Source organism: Biomphalaria glabrata, chromosome 18 (genome assembly GCF_947242115.1).
Source record: "Biomphalaria glabrata chromosome 18, xgBioGlab47.1, whole genome shotgun sequence".
In the NCBI taxonomy this organism is placed as follows: domain Eukaryota; kingdom Metazoa; phylum Mollusca; class Gastropoda; family Planorbidae; genus Biomphalaria; species Biomphalaria glabrata.
In genome coordinates this window covers 19,171,227-19,191,085 of record NC_074728.1, presented here as the reverse complement: position 1 = coordinate 19,191,085, position 19,859 = coordinate 19,171,227, and the positions used below count along the sequence as shown (strand labels likewise).

At 38.0% G+C, this 19,859-nt stretch overlaps 1 protein-coding gene across 3 annotated transcripts in view; it reads left to right on the top strand.

The window, feature by feature from the left end:
* LOC106058234 (uncharacterized) overlaps positions 1 to 19,859 on the top strand; it is a 62,407-nt gene continuing 42,548 nt past the window's right edge. For all 3 annotated transcript variants that reach the window (XM_056017731.1, XM_056017730.1, XM_056017732.1), the window contains exons 1-7: positions 1 to 183; positions 2,096 to 2,153; positions 3,439 to 3,569; positions 8,059 to 8,171; positions 12,969 to 13,127; positions 14,380 to 14,523; positions 18,518 to 18,576. In XM_056017731.1, the coding sequence (XP_055873706.1) occupies positions 2,096 to 2,153; positions 3,439 to 3,569; positions 8,059 to 8,171; positions 12,969 to 13,127; positions 14,380 to 14,523; positions 18,518 to 18,576 (664 nt within the window). In that variant the 5' untranslated portion in view covers positions 1 to 183. The remainder of the gene's footprint in view (positions 184 to 2,095; positions 2,154 to 3,438; positions 3,570 to 8,058; positions 8,172 to 12,968; positions 13,128 to 14,379; positions 14,524 to 18,517; positions 18,577 to 19,859) is intronic.

Genomic DNA, 19,859 nt, shown 5'->3' with positions numbered 1-19,859 from the left:
CTTTTGAGAATGAAATCGATAATTAGGATATTGCTTTGCTTCGTATTTCACAATGCTAGTACATAGTCTAGACCACCCTTACTTCAGGAGACTTTCTTTAATACAAGAGCTTCTAATTATACATTAGTTTGTATAACTACAAATCATGTTTTCACGGTTTCAACATAAGGACAGATAGGGCAGGTAGGCATAGAAGCTAGACCGAATCTAGATTTGCAAAACACCAGATGTTTTGATTTAGGATTACTCTCTACATCTAGATCTAGATTATATCTAATAATCTTTGTCAATTAAATATACCTAGATTTAGATTTACCTAGGTAGGGATAGAGATCTAGATCTTTTTAATTATTGTTTACTTTTTATCTCATACAACGACTACAATTAATTCGTTGGCCTCCTTCAATCGTAACGACAATGGTTCACCTCTCGTAGAGCGAGTTGAGAAAGCCTGTGCAATGCTTATGGTCCGAACGATGTCCCCCACAAAGTAGTTCCCCCCTCGCTGCAGTTCCCCCCCCCCCCTCTCCACACCGCTGATGTGGCCAAAGGAACAGAAATATCCGATACAGTTTGGGATCAGTGGCGCCTCTTGTTCTACCCGGCTGTAGCCTAGGGGTCACCAGCTCCTGATTTTTTTTCTTAGTATGGTCCCATGAAGTCTTTCCCATGTTTGGGTATAGTGCAAGGCAGCGAAGGTTTGAATTCAAGGTTTTCCTTACTTAGATGGGTTGCCAACCAAGGCTTACGAGCCTCTCCTGCGCGACGGAAAAAGCAGTTCATTGTTTAAAAAGATTTATAATAGATTTAAGGTTGAACATATTTCGGATGTTCCTTCAGCAATGAAGATTATAATCTTTTTAAAAAAAAGGTTATATTAATTTCGTCTGTCTGTCTGTCTGGGTAGAATCTTGTACACGTTATTTCTCCCACTTCCCGTTCTCGTATCAATAATTACGTCAATCTAGACATGCATGTTAATCAATGACTTAATATCTGATAATTCGTTGTTTTTTTTTTCTGTCTGATTCAGGCAACCCATTCAATTCTCTAATGACATTTGTACGCATTTGTTATAGCGTACGGAATACGAAATTTGCCCCCTATCTTTTTGTCTTTCTGCGTATTTCATTAGGTTTTGTTTTTCTATTTGTAAGTTATGGTTTAGTGTCTTAGGTATCATAGCTAAATGACTTTTAAATCTTCTGTCCTGAAGCGTCTATTAGTTTATTTATTTTACTATTGCTGTTACTCTAATCAAATTGGAATATTCTTTTATTATTAATCTCATTGCTCTATTTTGTATTTATTCTAGTTTTTTATGTTTCCTTGAGTTGAGGGCTCCCAAACAGAGGACGCATATTTCTATTGGTCTAACTAAAGCTAAAGAGCCTGTTAATTTGATGTTTTTTTGTTTGATTTGTAAACATTTCTTATATGTGTATGACAACATACAAATCAATCAAAAAACGTATTAATTAGTTAATCAATTAGTCGTAATTAATAAATATTATTTTATAAACTAAGCTAAGGGGAGATAAGCATCAATAATTGTTATTCTATAAACAAAATGTACTAAGCTAAAGAGGAGGGGGGGTAGCATTAATAAATATTGTTTTATAAACAAAATGTACTAAGCTTAGGGGAGATAAGCAATGTGTAGAAAATTAGATCGTTTGCAAAAATATTTTTATAAAGACATATTTATAGTATAAAGCCTAATTTCATACATACTTGTACAGCTTGGTGGCTAACGCGTCGGCCTTCCATCAGGGAGGTCCTAAACATGAAGTTTAACTTTAGAATCGAGCAACTTTTGAAAAGAAAAAAAAATCGAAAAGGCAGCGCGGAAACCTTTTCTCACATAGTAGGCCTACTTCCCCCAACACTAACTGGTCCACAACAATGATTGCACAATAGCGTTCTAAACATGCTATAATCATAAAAGTTACGCTTAACAAAATGTATTATTATTAGGTCTAGATCTATCTAAAAACAATTTTACATGATTGACTCAAAGTAATCGATGTAATTTCAATGAAAATAAGCTTTGTTGTTTAAAAAATGTATTTTTGAGTAATTTACTTGTTTTCAGATGAATTTCCTATGCATAGTGCTGTCTTGTCTGGGATGTCTTGCTAGCTGGACCTCCGGTGAGTTTCACTCTGTTTCAGATACACACTTGATGTTATTGACTGACTTTTGTCGTCAACTTGTAAATCGTATGATCGTATCCTATTATGATCTAAGCTAAATAGTGTCTCAACAAAGGCTAGGTAGTTGTTTTCGCAATATTTTACGCATAGTTTACTAACTGTTGTCTCATATCTATATTTGTTTATGCGAAAGATAACCTCTAAATCACGTTTGTTTTGGTAAATAACCTCTAAATCACGTTTGTTTTGGTAGATAACCTCTAAACCACGTTTGTTTTGGTAGATAACCTCTAAACCACGTTTGTTTTGGTAGATAACCTCTAAACCACGTTTGTTTTGGTAGATAACCTCTAAACCACGTTTGTTTTGGTAAATAACCTCTAAACCACGTTTGTTTTGGTAGATAACCTCTAAACCACGTTTGTTTTGGTAGATAACCTCTAAACCACGTTTGTTTTGGTAGATAACCTCTAAACCACGTTTGTTTTGGTAGATAACCTTTAAACCTTTACCATTGTTTTACAAATTGGGCTATGAAAGACACGTGAAATGACGTAGCAGTATATGTACAATCTACTTTGTATGCTTTTAAAAAATTAAATCCATTACATATATATATATTATAATTATCGCTCTATAAGATGCATAATGAGGCGTTGTTGGTTTATTCTTTACAATGAATCTATTCAAGTCAGAACTTCGTGGAACCTTGAGGCTGGAAGGTGAAACCTGGACGCGGATCTCAAAAACGGCTCTAACAATTTTCCTAGAGATTTAACAGTTAATTGGATAAGAATTGCTAGCTTCTTGGCCACACGGGGAGAACTCTAGTTTGACTGTTATAATTTCTTAAAGTAAACAAGAAATTAAATTTGGCTAGATCCAGGCTAGGTCTAGATCCAGCTTCGGTTTTGAAAGATCTATCGCGTTCGGGAATATCCGAATGTAGGGCATTATTGATTCAATAGTTTAAAAAATTAAATTAATGTACAGTAAAATTAAGCGCGTCGGGTTTTAAGTCTAGATTTAAAGGCATATATATACAACATTGGAATATTATATAATATGGTAAAGCTAAAAATGTGCTTAATCATATTTTTTCTCGGGGGTGGGGGAACAATCACTCCATAAGTTGTATAAAGGAGGGTATTGTCTTTTAAAATACGTATTTTTAATGTTTTTCTTGTTTCAAAGTATTTTAAAATATTTTTCTTGTTTCACGTGACATTATCATTGGAAGTTGTATGATTTTGACATCCGGCAAATTTTTTCATCGTTTTAGCCGTGAGCAGAACAGAAGGCACATTTTTCTTGATCTCGGCGCCTTCCATGCCGAAGTATTACAGCGAGTATGATCCAGCATTAGAGTTCATTAGACTGGTTCTCAAGCTGCAGGCCAGGATCCCAACCACGGTAAGCAATGTAACTTAGTTTCTCTATTCTTGGTTGGAGACCTTTAGAGCTACTCCAAGTTGGGGAAATATAACTGTCACGTGTAAATTTAAATAAAGCAAATTATAGTTTAACATAAGTATGTCCAGTACGGAAATACCACACGCGCAAGTGCCAATAATTACCCATGACATCATCACATCTGGTAACATCTTGACATCTGGCGCAGAGTATTTGGATTGGCTAAAGCAAGCATTAGGGGTGGAGTTAAGAAGTTGATTTAGAAGAAAGCGGGATTTAGATTTAGTTGTGGAGAAAATTTCATAGAGATTAGACGTATTTTAGTTTTGAGTTGTAACTTGAAGTGACAAGTCTTGTATTTTATTAGATCTAGTATGATTCTGAATATATTTTATTATTGAACTTTGAAAGAAGATATTTATTTGATACATTCTATTTTGTATATTCTGTACATACAGTGATTCCTAGTTATTGAATTAAAAGTTCTGTATTTGAATTAAAAAGGATCTTCATTTATTGAATCTCTAAGACATATTTTAGATCTAGAGATATATTTACGGAATCCTCGGCATGTCACAGTAACATCTTGTAACACCTCAACAATCTCAATAGAAAAACCTGTGACAATAACAGTAAGGGTCTATGACTTCTTGTTTGCAATTCAAAAACATATTTCCAAGTCATTCTAAAAGAGTCAAGCTTATGATATTAGTTAATGGTTCTGTGGGAAAATCGCATACGTAAAAATCATCTTAATTTACGTTTGAATGACAAAGAAAAATTAGCATCCAACCATTATGACATCGCGTACCACTAACTCATAATATAACAAAGACTGAAATTAAAATTAAAAAAAAAAAGAGAGAACCTAAGCGTAGAGATTAAGTGATTATGGAAGTTATCAAAAAATTATCACATAAATATACCTTCCTCGGCGGCCGAATAAGAAAATGCGTAATTCTAGAAGATGACAGTGTCATTGGCTCGATACCCGAATTGAACAGTACATATTTTAAATTATTTTTTTAAAATTCAAATATAATAAAAAAAAGTTTAATATTGGAGATATTGTCTTTTAAACAAAATATATTTTAAAAATGTTTTTCTTGTTCCTGGTACTGTTCCCTGAAGGAAGGTCTTTGTGAGACTTGTGGAGCTTGTGATGTGGCCATAGAGTTTGAGTTTACGTTGCTGTTGTTGTTGTTTTACAGTGGTTAGCAGGTCATCGTGTGGTAAAATAGCGGTATAAATGCTGTTTCTAATCTGTTCATTCGTGACGCGGGTTAGGGTTTTGTGACACTTTGGATCTTTCTGTACTATCTTAGTTCTATCGCTAGGGTCCTCTTCTCAAGCTTTTGCAGTCAGCGTCCAAGATTTGCAAGCATATAAATAGCTCAATAGTCTGATTTTAGTGTCGAGGGCAATGCCTTTGTCTGTCCAGAATGTTTTGAGTTTAGCAAGTGCATAGTCTACTAACTCTACTTCTTTTTTTTTGAGTTTAGCAAGTGCATAGTCTACTAACTCTACTTCTTTTTTTTGAGTTTAGCAAGTGCATAGTCTACTAACTCTACTTCTTTTTTTTTTGAGTTTAGCAAGTGCATAGTCTACTAACTCTACTTCTTTTTTTTGAGTTTAGCAAGTGCATAGTCTACTAACTCTACTTCTTTTTTTGAGTTTAGCAAGTGCATAGTCTACTAACTCTACTTCTTTTTTTGAGTTTAGCAAGTGCATAGTCTACTAACTCTACTTCTTTTTTTGAGTTTAGCAAGTGCATAGTCTACTAACTCTACTTCTTTTTTTTTGAGTTTAGCAAGTGCATAGTCTACTAACTCTACTTCTTTTTTTTTGAGTTTAGCAAGTGCATAGTCTACTAACTCTACTTCTTTTTTTTTTGAGTTTAGCAAGTGCATAGTCTACTAACTCTACTTCTTTTTTTGAGTTTAGCAAGTGCATAGTCTACTAACTCTACTTCTTTTTTTTTGAGTTTAGCAAGTGCATAGTCTACTAACTCTACTTCTTTTTTTTTGAGTTTAGCAAGTGCATAGTCTACTAACTCTACTTCTTTTTTTTTGAGTTTAGCAAGTGCATAGTCTACTAACTCTACTTCTTTTTAAAACTATTATGTAGCTCTTGTTGCAGTCGCCTTTTAGAGAAAGTGGTACAGGCATACACACAAGAGCTTTACTTACAAGAGTGGACGACGTCTCTTACTTAAATTAATTGTATTATTAAAACAATGATGCTGTCAGATTTGCTTGGTTCATAGTCTAACACGTATTTATATCTATAATGAAAGTACGCATTATATTTCCGTTCACTTATCCTTTAGTGACATTTTTTTTGTCCGTTAAACCATGGGGGCACCACAGATGATCAGTTGTCCGTCTTTATCCATTCCTTTCTGTCTTCTGCATTGGATAGAAGCTCTTTAAAAAAAAAAAGACAGGCCTTTACTTTCTATTATGGTGTTTTGCAACTTAGTTTCCATTTAAATTTTGAAAATACTAAATGAGGCCTAGCGCCTCAACATGTCATAGAAGTGTCTCTGTGAGCTCAAAAAATGACACGGTTAACATTTATACTCGAAGATCAGAGACGATATTGATTAATATTTTAAAAGATGAAGTAAGTGCCAAAGCGAAAAGAGATGAACATTGCATTGTATGTTTATAACTACGATTTCTTGTTAAATGTGTTATTAAATGATCATAGTTGTTTTGTATGTGTGTGTGTTAGTGTATTATAGCTACCTTGCTGCCCAATGCGTGTGTGTGTTAGTTGCATTATAGCTACCTTGATGCCCAATGCGTGTGTGTGTTAGTTGCATTATAGCTACCTTGCTGCCCAATGCGTGTGTGTGTTAGTTGCATTATAGCTACCTTGCTGCCCAATGCATGTGTGTGTTAGTTGCATTATAGCTACCTTGCTGCCCAAAGCGCGTGTGTGTTAGTTGCATTATAGCTACCTTGATGCCCAATGCGTGTGTGTGTTAGTTGCATTATAGCTACCTTGCTGCCCAATGCATGTGTGTGTTAGTTGCATTATAGCTACCTTGCTGCCCAAAGCGCGTGTGTGTTAGTTGCATTATAGCTACCTTGATGCCCAATGCGTGTGTGTGTTAGTTGCATTATAGCTACCTTGCTGCCCAATGCATGTGTGTGTTAGTTGCATTATAGCTACCTTGCTGCCCAAAGCGCGTGTGTGTTAGTTGCATTATAGCTACCTTGATGCCCAATGCATGTGTGTGTTAGTTGCATTATAGCTACCTTGATGCCCAATGCGTGTGTGTATTAGTTGCATTATAGCTACCTTGATGCCCAATGCGTGTGTGTGTTAGTTGCATTATAGCTACCTTGATGACCAATGCGTGTGTGTGTTAGTTGCATTATAGCTACCTTGATGCACAATGCGTGTGTGTGTTAGTTGCATTATAGCTACCTTGATGCACAATGCGTGTGTGTGTTAGTTGCATTATAGCTACCTTGATGCACAATGCGTGTGTGTGTTAGTTGCATTATAGCTACCTTGATGCACAATGCGTGTGTGTGTTAGTTGCATTATAGCTACCTTAATGCACAATGCGTGTGTGTGTTAGTTGCATTATAGCTACCTTGATGACCAATGCACATTATCCAGAAGAAATGAAGAAACTAATAGTAAATAAAATAAATGAGAAATGGACACGCTCCCATCCAAAGCACAAGAGAGATGATACCAAATGTAGGCTATCCCGAGAAGATCAACGTATAATCATTCGACTCAGGACCGCACACAACAGAATGAGAAAACATGTACGGGAAGCTCAAAATTGGAACCAGCGAAATCTGCCCATGTGGAGAAAGCTGACCATGTCTTATAAAGCTGTTCTCTTTATCATGAAGCCCATACAAGACACTGGCCTCAAAACACCCCTATTTAAAAAATACTATACGGAGAGCTCCTTTATTTGGAAACCACTGCGCAGATGTAGGACTTCAATGGTTACCATTTGTTAGTGTATCGTACGATTGGCGCAGCTTAACTTCTCCCAATGGCGCATATTGCATTTGATTGCTTCTTCCTATTCATGTTGTGTAATAAATGCAGATATAATGATCTAATTCAGGGGTTCTCAACCTGTGGACACGACCCCCTTGGGGGTCGATTGACGATTTGCCAGGGGTCGCCTAAGACCATCAAAAATATGGATTGTTATTTTTTATTCTTCTTTTGCTGTATATGTGTGTGTGTGTGTGTGTGAGGTGGGGTCGCGGCAGAGTTGGAGATTGTAAAAAGGGGTCGCCATGCTTAAAAGGTTGAGAACCGCTGAACTAATTAATGGTGATAGTTGTTGTATAAAAAAAAATAGAATAGGGGTCTCGCTAGCATCCATTAAATTGAGTCCCGCAATTATTGAGGCCGGCTCTGATCTTTATTGTGCGGTCTAGACCTATTTCTTCCAAAGCATATATGCCCACCGCTTTTAGATCCCCTTTTGTTTATTTCTGAGGTGGAAGTGACATCAGAAGGCCGAATGGAGTACTTCAACCCCATGCAAGACGTATGTTACGAGCTCCCCACCTTGATAGCCACCAATATAACCAAAAAATCTCTTTACTACACGTGAGTACATATTTTACTACCAAAATTTTCTAGGGGACACGGTGGCTGAGTTAAGCGCCTGGCTTCCGAACCTGAGGTCCTGGGTTCGAATCACGGTGAAGACTGGGATTTCACATTGCGGGGTTTTTAGAGGAGCCCCTGAGTCCACCCAACTCAAATGGGTACCTGACTTAATGCGGGGAAAAGTCAAGGCGGTTGGTCGTTGTGCAGGCCACATAACACCCTGTTCGTTAACCTTCGATCATAGAAACATATGACCGTAACATCATCTGGCCCGTAGATCGCGGGTTCTGAAAGGGACTTAATTTTATTACTACCTCTCTACGTTTATTATTTCCCATTACGCTACCCATCTCTACGGTGTTCTGGAAGTAGTCTGTTTACGTTGGCTGATATTTCGTTGTGTCTAAGACCTATCCTTGTTTTTACTAGTCACGTCATTGTCACTAAGTCAAAACTTGCCCTATTTTCGAAACAAATAACTAATTCCTAATCGTCAGACTTGGCGAGTCAAAGCTTGAAGAGCTGGACAAGTTCACGTACCTTGGCAGCATCATAACAAATGATGGAGATGCTTACCATGATGTAGCGTGCCGAATAGGAAAGGCAGGGAGCATTTTCCAAAGGCTGCAGCCTTTTTGGACTAGCCAAGCCATTGGACTCGAGACAAAAATACACCTTCTCAACACAATCGTCATTCCAACTGCTACATATGCATGTGAGACATGGAAGTCATCTGTCAAAATTGAGAAAAGACTAAATGTGGCTCAACAGAGATGGCTGAGACGGATTTTGGGAGTCAGTTACACAGACCGGATCTCAAACAAGGAAATCCTTTGCCGAACTGGGAGTCGAACACTTAGTGAGGTTGTGACTGAGCGTCGCATGAGGTTTGCGGGACATGTTCTACGTCAAAATGAATTACGCACACCAAGAGTTGCGATAACATGGAAGCCAAAACGAGGAAAGCGCAAACAGGGACGTCCTCGTATTACCTGGCGACACACCTTCATGGAGGACCTCAGAACAGTGGACACCAGATGGGAAGAGGCTTCAGACATTGCCAGTGACAGATCATTATGGAGACAGCTTGCCGCCCAATGCGCCGAACGGCGCGGGAGGACCTAAGTACTAAGTAAGTAATCGTGCCTTAACAGAGACGAATAGGCGAACAGGAAAGTGAATAAAGAACCAAGATTCGGTGCCATTGCATTGGCGGTGATAGAGGTGGGCCCCTATAATCCTGTCACCATCCACCCCACACGACGTAGAGAGTATATAGTTCGTCCATCTTGGTTCGATGATGACCACCTTTGTCATCCAGGGGGCTGAGGGCTTTGCACTGGGGTTTTGTGCCTCTTCATGTGGCTGGTGAGACCTAGTGTCATTGGCCTTGCTTTCCTTCTCTGGCGCTTTTCTTCTGCCAGCGTTGTTCTCTTTTCCTCATCAACCTGTGCGCCAGTTTTCACAGCGCATCACCATGATGCTCTGTCATGTACCTCTGTCTCACAGGTGGCTGGGTCTATGCTGAACGCCTTCAGAGAAGCTTTGAGGGTATCCCTGAAGCGCTTTTTTGATAGCCTTGCGAGCGCTTTCCTTCCCTTAATTTTGGCCATATAAGAGTCGTTTAGGGATGCGGCGGTCTTCCATTCTGCAGACGTGTCCTAACCATCGCAGCTGAGACTGCATCAGGATTGTGTGGATGCTTTGCAGACCCGCTCTTTGAAGGACTTCAGTATCTGGTATTTTTTTCTTGCCATTTGACATTCAGTATTTTTCTTAGACATGTCATATGGAAGTGGTTCAGTTCTTGGTTTGTTTTCTGTACACTGTACACATTTCTGGGGTATAGAGCAGTGATTCCCAAAGTGGTATATATAGACCCCCAGGGGTCTATGAAGACTTCCAAAGGGAAAAAATTATTTGAGGGCCTATAAGATGTCCACGGGAGTCTAGATAATGGATTTCATTTAAGAAGGTCGTGACTTTAATTTTCACAGACCAATATTTTCAGTTTCAATATCACTGCCTGGTATGGCAATCTGAGCATTAAAAATAGGAATAAACTTAATAGAATCCTCAATGCTGCTGGCAAAATCATTGGCAAAAAACAAACCCCATTTGGGCAGTTGTTTGAGACAAACATCTATAAAAAAAAAAGCTAACAAGATCCTCGAAATAAAGAATCACCCTTTGTGTCAGGATTTCGTGATTTTACCATCACAAAAGAGATACAAGACACCGATAGCAAAGACAAACAGACACAAACACTCTTTTGTTCCCCTGGCAATCAAATCATTAAATAAGAACAATCTGGTATAAACTTTGTCACATGTAAATTATGAGTGAGTCTGGTGTGAATGTACACTTTGGTTTCTTATAGTTATAATGTTTTTTGTTTGGTGTAATGCACGGATAATAAAGATTATTATTATTATTATTATTATTGTAATTATATCCTACACTAATATGATTAATACCTTTGTTAATCCTTTCAATATTTATCCTGCTATTCAAATGAAATATTGTTGCATTATATTTCAACACTTATTTAAATAGCTTAACTTTGTCTAAATGTAACTAATGTTAAACAAAAAGAAATGTAGATTTTACAGTGTTGATTATTTAAAATTGAGATTCCTTCCTTCCTTTTCACACAGCAAGTGGTTGCTAATTCCCTTTTTATGACGATATGAAATTAATTATGCTGGAGAATCATTTGAGACGATGCCACTCTAATAAAATAGATCAAGATGATAAAAAATTTCGAACACTCAAAAGATAAAGCTCAGAATAAACTCACAAAATCTCTCTTCAAAATCATGTAGAGAAGATTGTGGTTTGTTAGCGTCTTACAAGATCTCTTTACTTATAGCCAAACAAGGAAATCACTATAGTAACATTGATTTTACCAGCCGTAGAAGTAGTTTTAAAAACTGTTTTACCGAAACCTACATCTGATATAATGAAACAAATTTCTTTAATCAACCATACAGTTCAAATGCTCATTGGTAGTATGAATTATAACATTAAAAGCTTCTTATGTCATTTTTAGCAAACTCTTATATAGTTTAGGATCAGCAGCGTCACAGGCTCTGCTCTGATAGGGTGTATCGCTGTGTGATGCAAACTGCCCAGGATCGCCGCTCCATATTTGCCCTCCGGGTTGACCCATGAAACCTTCCCCATGTTTGGGTATGGATGTAAGGCTGCAGAGGTTTGAATTCAGTTTTCCTTCTGCTTGGTGGGTTGCAAGACAAGGCTAATGAATCTCTCCTGGCCGAAACTTACTGGTTTAGGCACCAATAACTCGCCCCTTCTGCTAATGAAAAGAGTTCCGCGGATCCAATATTAAAACCAGTCGTGAAAGATCAAGAAATACACGAGAAGCCTGCTCTTTGAGAGAACTGTTAAAATGCCACTTAAGACAAATTAATTAGGCCTAATTTATATTTAATGTTTTAAGAACTACTTCATAGAAAAACTAATTCCTATATAATCATGAAACTGCAAAAACAAAAACAAAAAAACATTTCTAGTGTGTTAGGTGATTCCAGTAATACATATTATCTGTTATTTCAATTGGTTTTCATTTGAATTGTATCAATAACAAAAGATAGATCTCTATAACTTAAAATGTAGCTTTAAAATTACTTTTTCACTCTTCGACTCGAGTTAGTTATTAGTTGAGGAGTTTGCAAAAAAACGCAATATAAGTTAAGCAGGGGGGTCTACCGAAAACCAGAAAACATGACAAGGGGCCTACGAGACCAAAATGTTTGGGAGCCACTGGTATAGAGTATAGAGCAATGTAGGGAGGTTGACAGAGTAAAGAGAGTAAAGGGAGATAAATTTGCAAGTCTTCGGAAAAAGGGATGTAACGATGTCTGCTTGGATCCTACCCAGACAGAACAAATGTTCAATCGGTCTGTTGGAGAGCTCCCATGGACCATGAGTCTTAAGACGTATCCTCAACTCTACCATATTTTCCTATTAGTAGGGCGGTAAAGAGCTTGGGTTCCGAACCGGGGTCCGGGGTTCGAATCCTGGTGAAGACTGGGATTTTTAAGTTCGAGATCTTCAGACGCCTCTGAGTCCACCGAGCTCTAATGGGTACCTGACATTAGTTGGGGAAACGTCAAGGCGGTCGGTCGTTGTGCTGGCCACATAACACCCTCGTTAACCGTAGGCCACAGAAATAGGTGGCCTTTACATCACTATAAACCATAAGGTCTGAAAGGGGAACTTTTACTTTATTTTTATTAAATTGCTTTTCTATAGCAGGCCTTTTATGTTACCAGCCTTGTCAGTGCAGTATGATCCAATCTCTTTGGTGGACCTTTAGGGTAGGGGTATTTGGGAGAAGGTTTCCGGGCTAGCTTTAGGCGCTCAGTAAACACAACTGTTCTCAAGTCGGGATTCGAACTCGAGCCCCTTTGTTGGGTAACCAAGCCGTAGACAAGTGGTTATGGCCTCTCAGCCACACATTGTTAACGCTATTTCTCCCTCACGCATTCTCTGATCAAGTTGATACTTTAAACAGTTATTCATTGTATCAATTAAACATGAATCAATAAAAGAAATACGCAATTAATCAATTAATTATTGGTAATTTATTATTTTGTTTGATATCGAATAAAGGAAATAGCTTGTACATTATTGATATATATAGTTTTAAAGGCTGAGTTATTCCCCTTTAGATAAGGTTTTTTTGTTTTGTTTTTTTAACAGATTTGTATACTTTGCTTGTTAACTATTTTTGTTTGAACTCCATCCTATTTGGTTGTTTTTTTTAAGTCCGTCGGAAAGTTACGGATACAGGTGGCTGTTCCGCTTGACAGCGGCCTTACCTTTTACTGTTATGGTGGTCCTGCAGCGAGGACTAGGTGAGGCTGAGACATTTACTGCAGTCCCAGTTCAAGGCTGGGGTCAACATTATGTCATCTTCACTCTAGAGTAAGTGGTAGAATATGTGATGTTTCATCGTAACATTATAGTAACGTCTTCTGTCTTGAAAAAAAATATATATACATGCCTATATAACAAGAACAACATTTCAAAATATATTTAGAAAAAAAAAGACTATTCCCTCCCATTATAAAAATTACAATAAAATGAAATCTTTAAAAAAGAATAATTAAAAAAAATGTTTTGCTATCGAACCAGGGAATTCGACTCCGTCAGCTGCTCAAACGAATGATGCTACCACATTGAGCCAGCGGGCTATGCGTAATTGTGCAATTATTTATTGACAGTTTCATTATATGGAAATCTAGATCTAGAACTATATCTAAACTTCTGACTTAGAACTCTTTAAGATCTAGTATAGATCTAGATCTACCTATAGATCTAGAGAATTTATCTGTGATCTATATACGATTTATGCAAAAATATAAGCAAGATCTCATTGATTGGGCTAGCACAATTGAAATAGGCCAAGAATGCTATGCTGTCGTCACCAGGTCCATGACGAAAACACAAGAACATTGAGAAACTGAACAATGAAGCCGAAATGAATCCATAGCAAATGCAAATATCCAGACCATACAGAATGAAGCTGAAACAGTTGCCATTGAATTAACTGACAATACCAATGTACTAGGGAGCGTACACTCGCAAGAGTGCACGGTTCATCATCTATGGTGCTTGCTGCTGCCGCGGACTTTGCAAAAAAGTCAGCCCTCTGATAACTGACCAGACCACAATGGGAGGGTTCCATTCCCCCCCCCCCCCCCGAGAAAGAATCCATGCTACTACACTTTATAGTATTGCCTTTAGATTTACACGTAGCGCCATTTCTTTCTGAATTTTATAAACATTTTGAATCAAGAAATCCGTGTATTTAAAAATTTCCAAAAAGCGATAGTCCTTTCAAGAACATGGTAGTGCTTTCAAAAATGATGTTGGATCTAGGTCTAAGTCTATTTCTATGTCCAATTGTAAATTTCTTTTTTCTTTAACTTTGAACAAATTACAACGGTCAAACAAAAGTTTTCCCCGTATGGCCAACGAGCTAGTAATTCTTTTTTCAGCGCTATATATCAACTATTAAATGTAAATCAAAATCGTTAGAGCCGTTATCTGATCAGCGTCCATGCAGGTTCCTGGTTTCGGGCCCCATAAAGTTTTAACTTGAATAGAGGTATTGTGAAAATATGTAAAGCATATTTTGTTCTATTTCTTAACAGTTTTATATCTCCATTTCCAGAACCCACTTCGCAATTATACTTATTAACAGCCAAAAGCCTCAAATGATCATCCTGACATTAAGCTCGCCCGACAATGACTTAAAGTTTCAAGTCGGAGAACACGAGTACAAGAAAGGGGAGAGTATGATCTTCAACTTAGAAAGGTCGGTTGTTTCCCTTGAGTAGCGTTGTTTGAAACAAGGCTTACTTACTTAGACTTAGGTCCTCCCGCGCCGTTTGTCTCCACAAAGACCTGTCTTGGCAATGTCTGAAGCCTCCTCCTACCTGGTGTCCACTGTTCTGAGGTCCTCCATGGAGGTGTGTCGCCAAGTAATACGAGGACGTCCCTTTTTGCGCTTTCCTCGTATTGGCTTCCATGTTATTGCAACTCTTGGTGTGCGTAATTCATTTTGACGTAGAACATGTCCCGCAAACCTCATGCGACGCTCTGTCACAACCTCACTAAGTGTTTGACTCCCAGTTCGGCATAGGATTTCCTTGTTTGAGACCCGATCTGTGTAACTGACTCCCAAAATCTGTCTCAGCCATTTTTGTTGAGCCACATTTAGTCTTTTCTCAATTTTGACAGATGACTTCCATGTTTCACATGCGTATGTAGCAGTTGGAATGACGATTGTGTTGAGAAGGTGTATTTTTGTCTCGAGTCCAATGGCTTGGCTAGTCCAAATAGGCTGCAGCCTTTGGAAAATGCTCCCTGCCTTTCCTATTCGGCACGCTACATCATGGTAAGCATCTCCATCATTTGTTATGATGCTGCCAAGGTACGTGAACTTGTCCAGCTCTTCAAGTTTTGACTCGCTAAGTCTGACGGGGCACCCTTTGCCTTGTATCCTACTCGCATAATTTTAGTCTTATCCAAGTTTTGTACGGAGGCCAATTTTGTGTGCCTCTCTGTCTAGGCTCTCCGTCATTTCTTGAATGCATTTATTTGTAGGCCCGAGTAGTGCAACATCATCAGCAAAGTCCAAGTCCGTCAATCGGAGTTGTTCACGCCATGAAACAAGGCAAATATTTAAAAAAAAGAACTCCACATTGACAACAATATATATCAATTTTGTAAAATGTTTTTCTTTTTTTTTTTCAATAGCAAACTAAATTTATCAATTACCACTACTCAATTAGCTTATTTGTTTGTTTTTTTTTATTGACGCCTATGTTCTTAAGGACAATACACATCGGTAGTAAGTTCGAACTTGATCCGAGAATGGGAAATAACTCATAACGTGTTTATGATTTATTCAAGATAGAAAGACAGATTGAGTTGACATAAGCTTTGTAAAAACAAAAAAAAATATACTTTTGTAAATTTACCTTCGTTTTCTTGAGATCTAGACTAGATCTAGACTAAAAATAGTTTAAACTATAAGGATGTCACATATGTCTAACATGGTCATCGACGAGTATCCGTCTTGCAGATCTTTTGAAGAGCTACAGTGTATAGACAAGGACAAGGCTTACGCCCTATAAAAATGTCGAACAATAAGAAACAGTGCAAGTTACCTGACACAGCAGTCCTCTAAAGTATTCACACAATCCTGATGCAGTCTCCAAGATGATTGTCAGGCCACGTTTGGAGAACGGAAAACTCCAAAGTCCTTCTGTACGGCCAACTAATGGAAGGAAACCGAGCTCGAGGTGGACAAAGAAAATAGTAGATGGACACTCTCAAAGCGTACTTGAAAGCCTTCTACATGAACCCTTCCACCTGGCAGATTGAAGCACTTGAAAGACTATTGTGGCGCCGCCCTTTAAAATCGTCGCAAAAAGAAAAATACCGAAGATAAGAAAACAGCGCCAACAGAGGAAACACGCCAGAGAAAAAAAAATCAAGGTGAATGAAATAACCAGCACACTGTGATGTTCAGCATTCCAGACTCATATAATCCTCACCAGCCACACCAGAAGGCAAAGCAAAAAGCGCAATGCAAAGCCCATTCCCTCTGGATGACCAAAAAAAAAGTGGTCATAATCATATACCCATGACGTAACGCACACAGAGTGTCACGCAGCATAAAGCAGATAGTGCACTAAGTTTATTTTTAGATTGAATGTTTGCAGCGCAAGGTCATTGTTGTATTTTGTTGACAAGCAGTATTATATCTATTTAAGAAGATGACTTTTTTTTTTCCCGTAAGCTTTATAAATAGTTTGGAGGTTACTAGAAGGAGGCAAGAGGTAGTAGAAATGTACAGTGGCGTAGCTAGCAATGTGCGGGTGGTGCGGGCCGCGCGGGGCATCAAGTGGAGGGGGACATCAAATACCCTAGCTACGCCACTGGACTTGCGTATTTAGTTTCGAGAGAGAACTGCGACTAGAGTAAATACATTTAAATTGAATTGTATTGTACATTTATGTAATATGTCTATTATTCCAAAGTTCCAGAATAAAAGTTTTGTGTTTATTTAAAGAAGATTGCTGTTTGGGGGTTTATACTTTAAAGTTGGATCTCCGGCATCAAGGCTAAGACAATTCAGATATTGTATAAAGGGGATTACATATAAAATATCAACATCATACGTGCATTGTCTGATCAACATAATCTCGTCGTAACATCAAGTAACACATCGTGACCATTAGCCTCTAAGTATCTTGTATTCTGGCACTTAGTCCGATCGTCACACAGGATGGTCAGCTTATAGGTTTGTGACTACGTTGTCATGTACACAAACAGCTTGTGAAAGAAGATTTCTGGACGTTGGTATTTATAAAGTGTACGCATCATGTGTACAGCATCTTCAAATGTTCGAATTTCCTGTCAATAAAAATCTTCTTTTAATAATATAATAATAATCTTTATTGTCCGTAAGAAAATTGGTCTTACAATTTGTGCATTACACCTAACAAACATTATAACTATAAAAACAAAATGTACATACACAAGACTTACTCATAATTTACATGTGAAAAATTTATATCATATTGTTTCTATTTAATGATTTGATCGCCAGAGTGTTCGAGTCTGTTCGGTGTCTTCTATTTCTTTTGTGATGGTCAAATCACAAAATCCTGACCCAAAGGGTGATTATTTATTTCTAGAATCTTTTTAGCTTTTATATGGATGTTTGTCTCAAACAGAATGGGGTTTGTTTTTTGCCAATGACAAGAAATGGATTTGGGCCCAATAACTAACTATAAGATCGTGAAACTTTTGTGAATGGTGATTGATTTTTCTTGTTACTTGAATTGGATACGAAATGTGCATGAGATTAATGTATATACTACTTTTAAGAACGTTTCATCTTCAATTAAATTTCCCTTTCAAGCGTTTTTTTTTTAATTATTTGTATTATAGCTTTTATAAAGCGCTACTTTCATGCTTATAGCATGCTCAGAGCGCTTTGGGTCCAATCTCATTTGTGGACCAGTGGGGGGGAGGGGCCTTTAGGCGCTCAGTAAACACACCTCTGCTCGAGTCGGGAGTCGAACCTCGAGCCCCCTTTCGGTAGCCAAGCAGAGCCAAGTTCAAGCGCACTTGGCCTCTCGACCACGCTTCCCAAGCGTTGTGCTTCGATCGTATATTTGTGCGGCAGAGTGCCAGCCAATATGTGTAGATTAATGCCTACGCCTGTTTACAAACTCTGTTTGCTCTCACGACTGGAGCTAATATGAGAGACGTAATTATCTGATAAAAAGATATTTTAGTTGGTACAAAGTTGGTATCAAACAAGAGAAATAAATAAAACGTATTGAGAGATGTGGCTGTCTATATACTCTCCCTTTTTTTTTCCTTAGTAAGCCTTGTACACGCTGTACATTTCCCATTCTCGGATCAAGTTGAAATTTTTGCATAATTATTTATAGTAGATGACAATACACGAATGAATAAAAACAAAATTAATCTTTTAGTCAATCTACTAGTGGTAGTTTATCAATTTTGTTTAATTTTTTTAAAAAAGGACAACTTTTTCCTTTAGTGTTGAGATATTTGGTAGAGATATGGTAGAGATTTTTTTGCGGTTCTCTCCCTTAGATAAGCTTTGTTTTTGTTTAAAAATTATTCTATACTTGGCTTGTATTGAAAGTTGATATCGTATTTCCATTCATTTGAAAATTGTAGATTGTAATAGGAGTGTATTACTTGTATTGAATATATTATTTACAATAATAACACAAGTATTATTTTGTTTTGTATTTTAGTTTCCAGGCATTTGCCTTTAGCAGTTGTGGCCTATCAGCTGTTCGCAATGATATTACAGGTATAGGTCCGTTTTTTTTGTTATAAACTTCATTGTTATTTCAAACTTAGCTTCCATCGTCTGATACCTGTAGCACGAGTCTCTAGTTGTAATGGATGTAATCAAACGGGACCTCAAAACAGTGAACATTGATACTAACCAACGGTAAGACATAGCCCTAGACTGCACTAGATGGAGAGAGACAGTGGCCAAGAAAACTATGGACAGTGAAAAAAAAAATGGGCCTCAGCTCTGGAAGAAAAGCGTGCCAAACGAAAAAAATGGCCGGCTCCTCTACCACCAATCGAAAGTCGCCATAACCTGCGATGATTGGTGAAGGGAGTGTCTCTCCAAAATAGGATCCGCAGGCACATGAGATGAGCCACAGTCGCTCTACGACTGAATGATCTATATAGAATAAGCTATATCTATTTAAACAGAAATAGTAAAGATTTTTCTTTAAAAAAAAAAAAAAGATTAGGGCCAACCCCCGGGAGGAGGGGGTAATATAAGGGTGAAGACAGTGGGAGCTGCTAAAAAAAACGCGTTTCGTTTTGTGCAAGAAAGATCAACCCCGAGCAGAATGTCTCATGAACTCTCATGTACCGCATGTGTTATGAGTGACCTTGTGTGGCTATGTACCAAATGAAACTGATGTGTTGCGAGTGGCCTTGTGTGACTATGTACTAAATGAAACTGATGTGTTGCGAGTGGCCTTGTGTGACTATGTACTAAATGAAACTGATGTGTTGCGAGTGGCCTTGTGTGACTATGTACCAAATGAAACTGATGTGTTGCGAGTGGCCTTGTGTGACTATGTACTAAATGAAACTGATGTGTTGCGAGTGGCCTTGTGTGACTATGTACTAAATGAAACTGATGTGTTGCGAGTGGCCTTGTGTGACTATGTACTAAATAAAACTGATGTGTTGCGAGTGGCCTTGTGTGACTATCTACTAAATGAAACTGATGTGTTATGAGTGACCTTGTGTGGCTATGTAACAAATGAAACTGATGTGTTGCGAGTGGCCTTGTGTGACTATGTACTAAATGAAACTGATGTGTTGCGAGTGGCCTTGTGTGACTATGTACTAAATGAAACTGATGTGTTGCGAGTGGCCTTGTGGGACTATGTACTAAATGAAACTGATGAGTTGCGAGTGGCCTTGTGTGACTATGTACTAAATGAAACTGATGTGTTGCGAGTGGCCTTGTGTGACTATGTACTAAATGAAACTGATGTGTTGCGAGTGGCCTTGTGTGACTATGTACCAAATGAAACTGATGTGTTGCGAGTGGCCTTG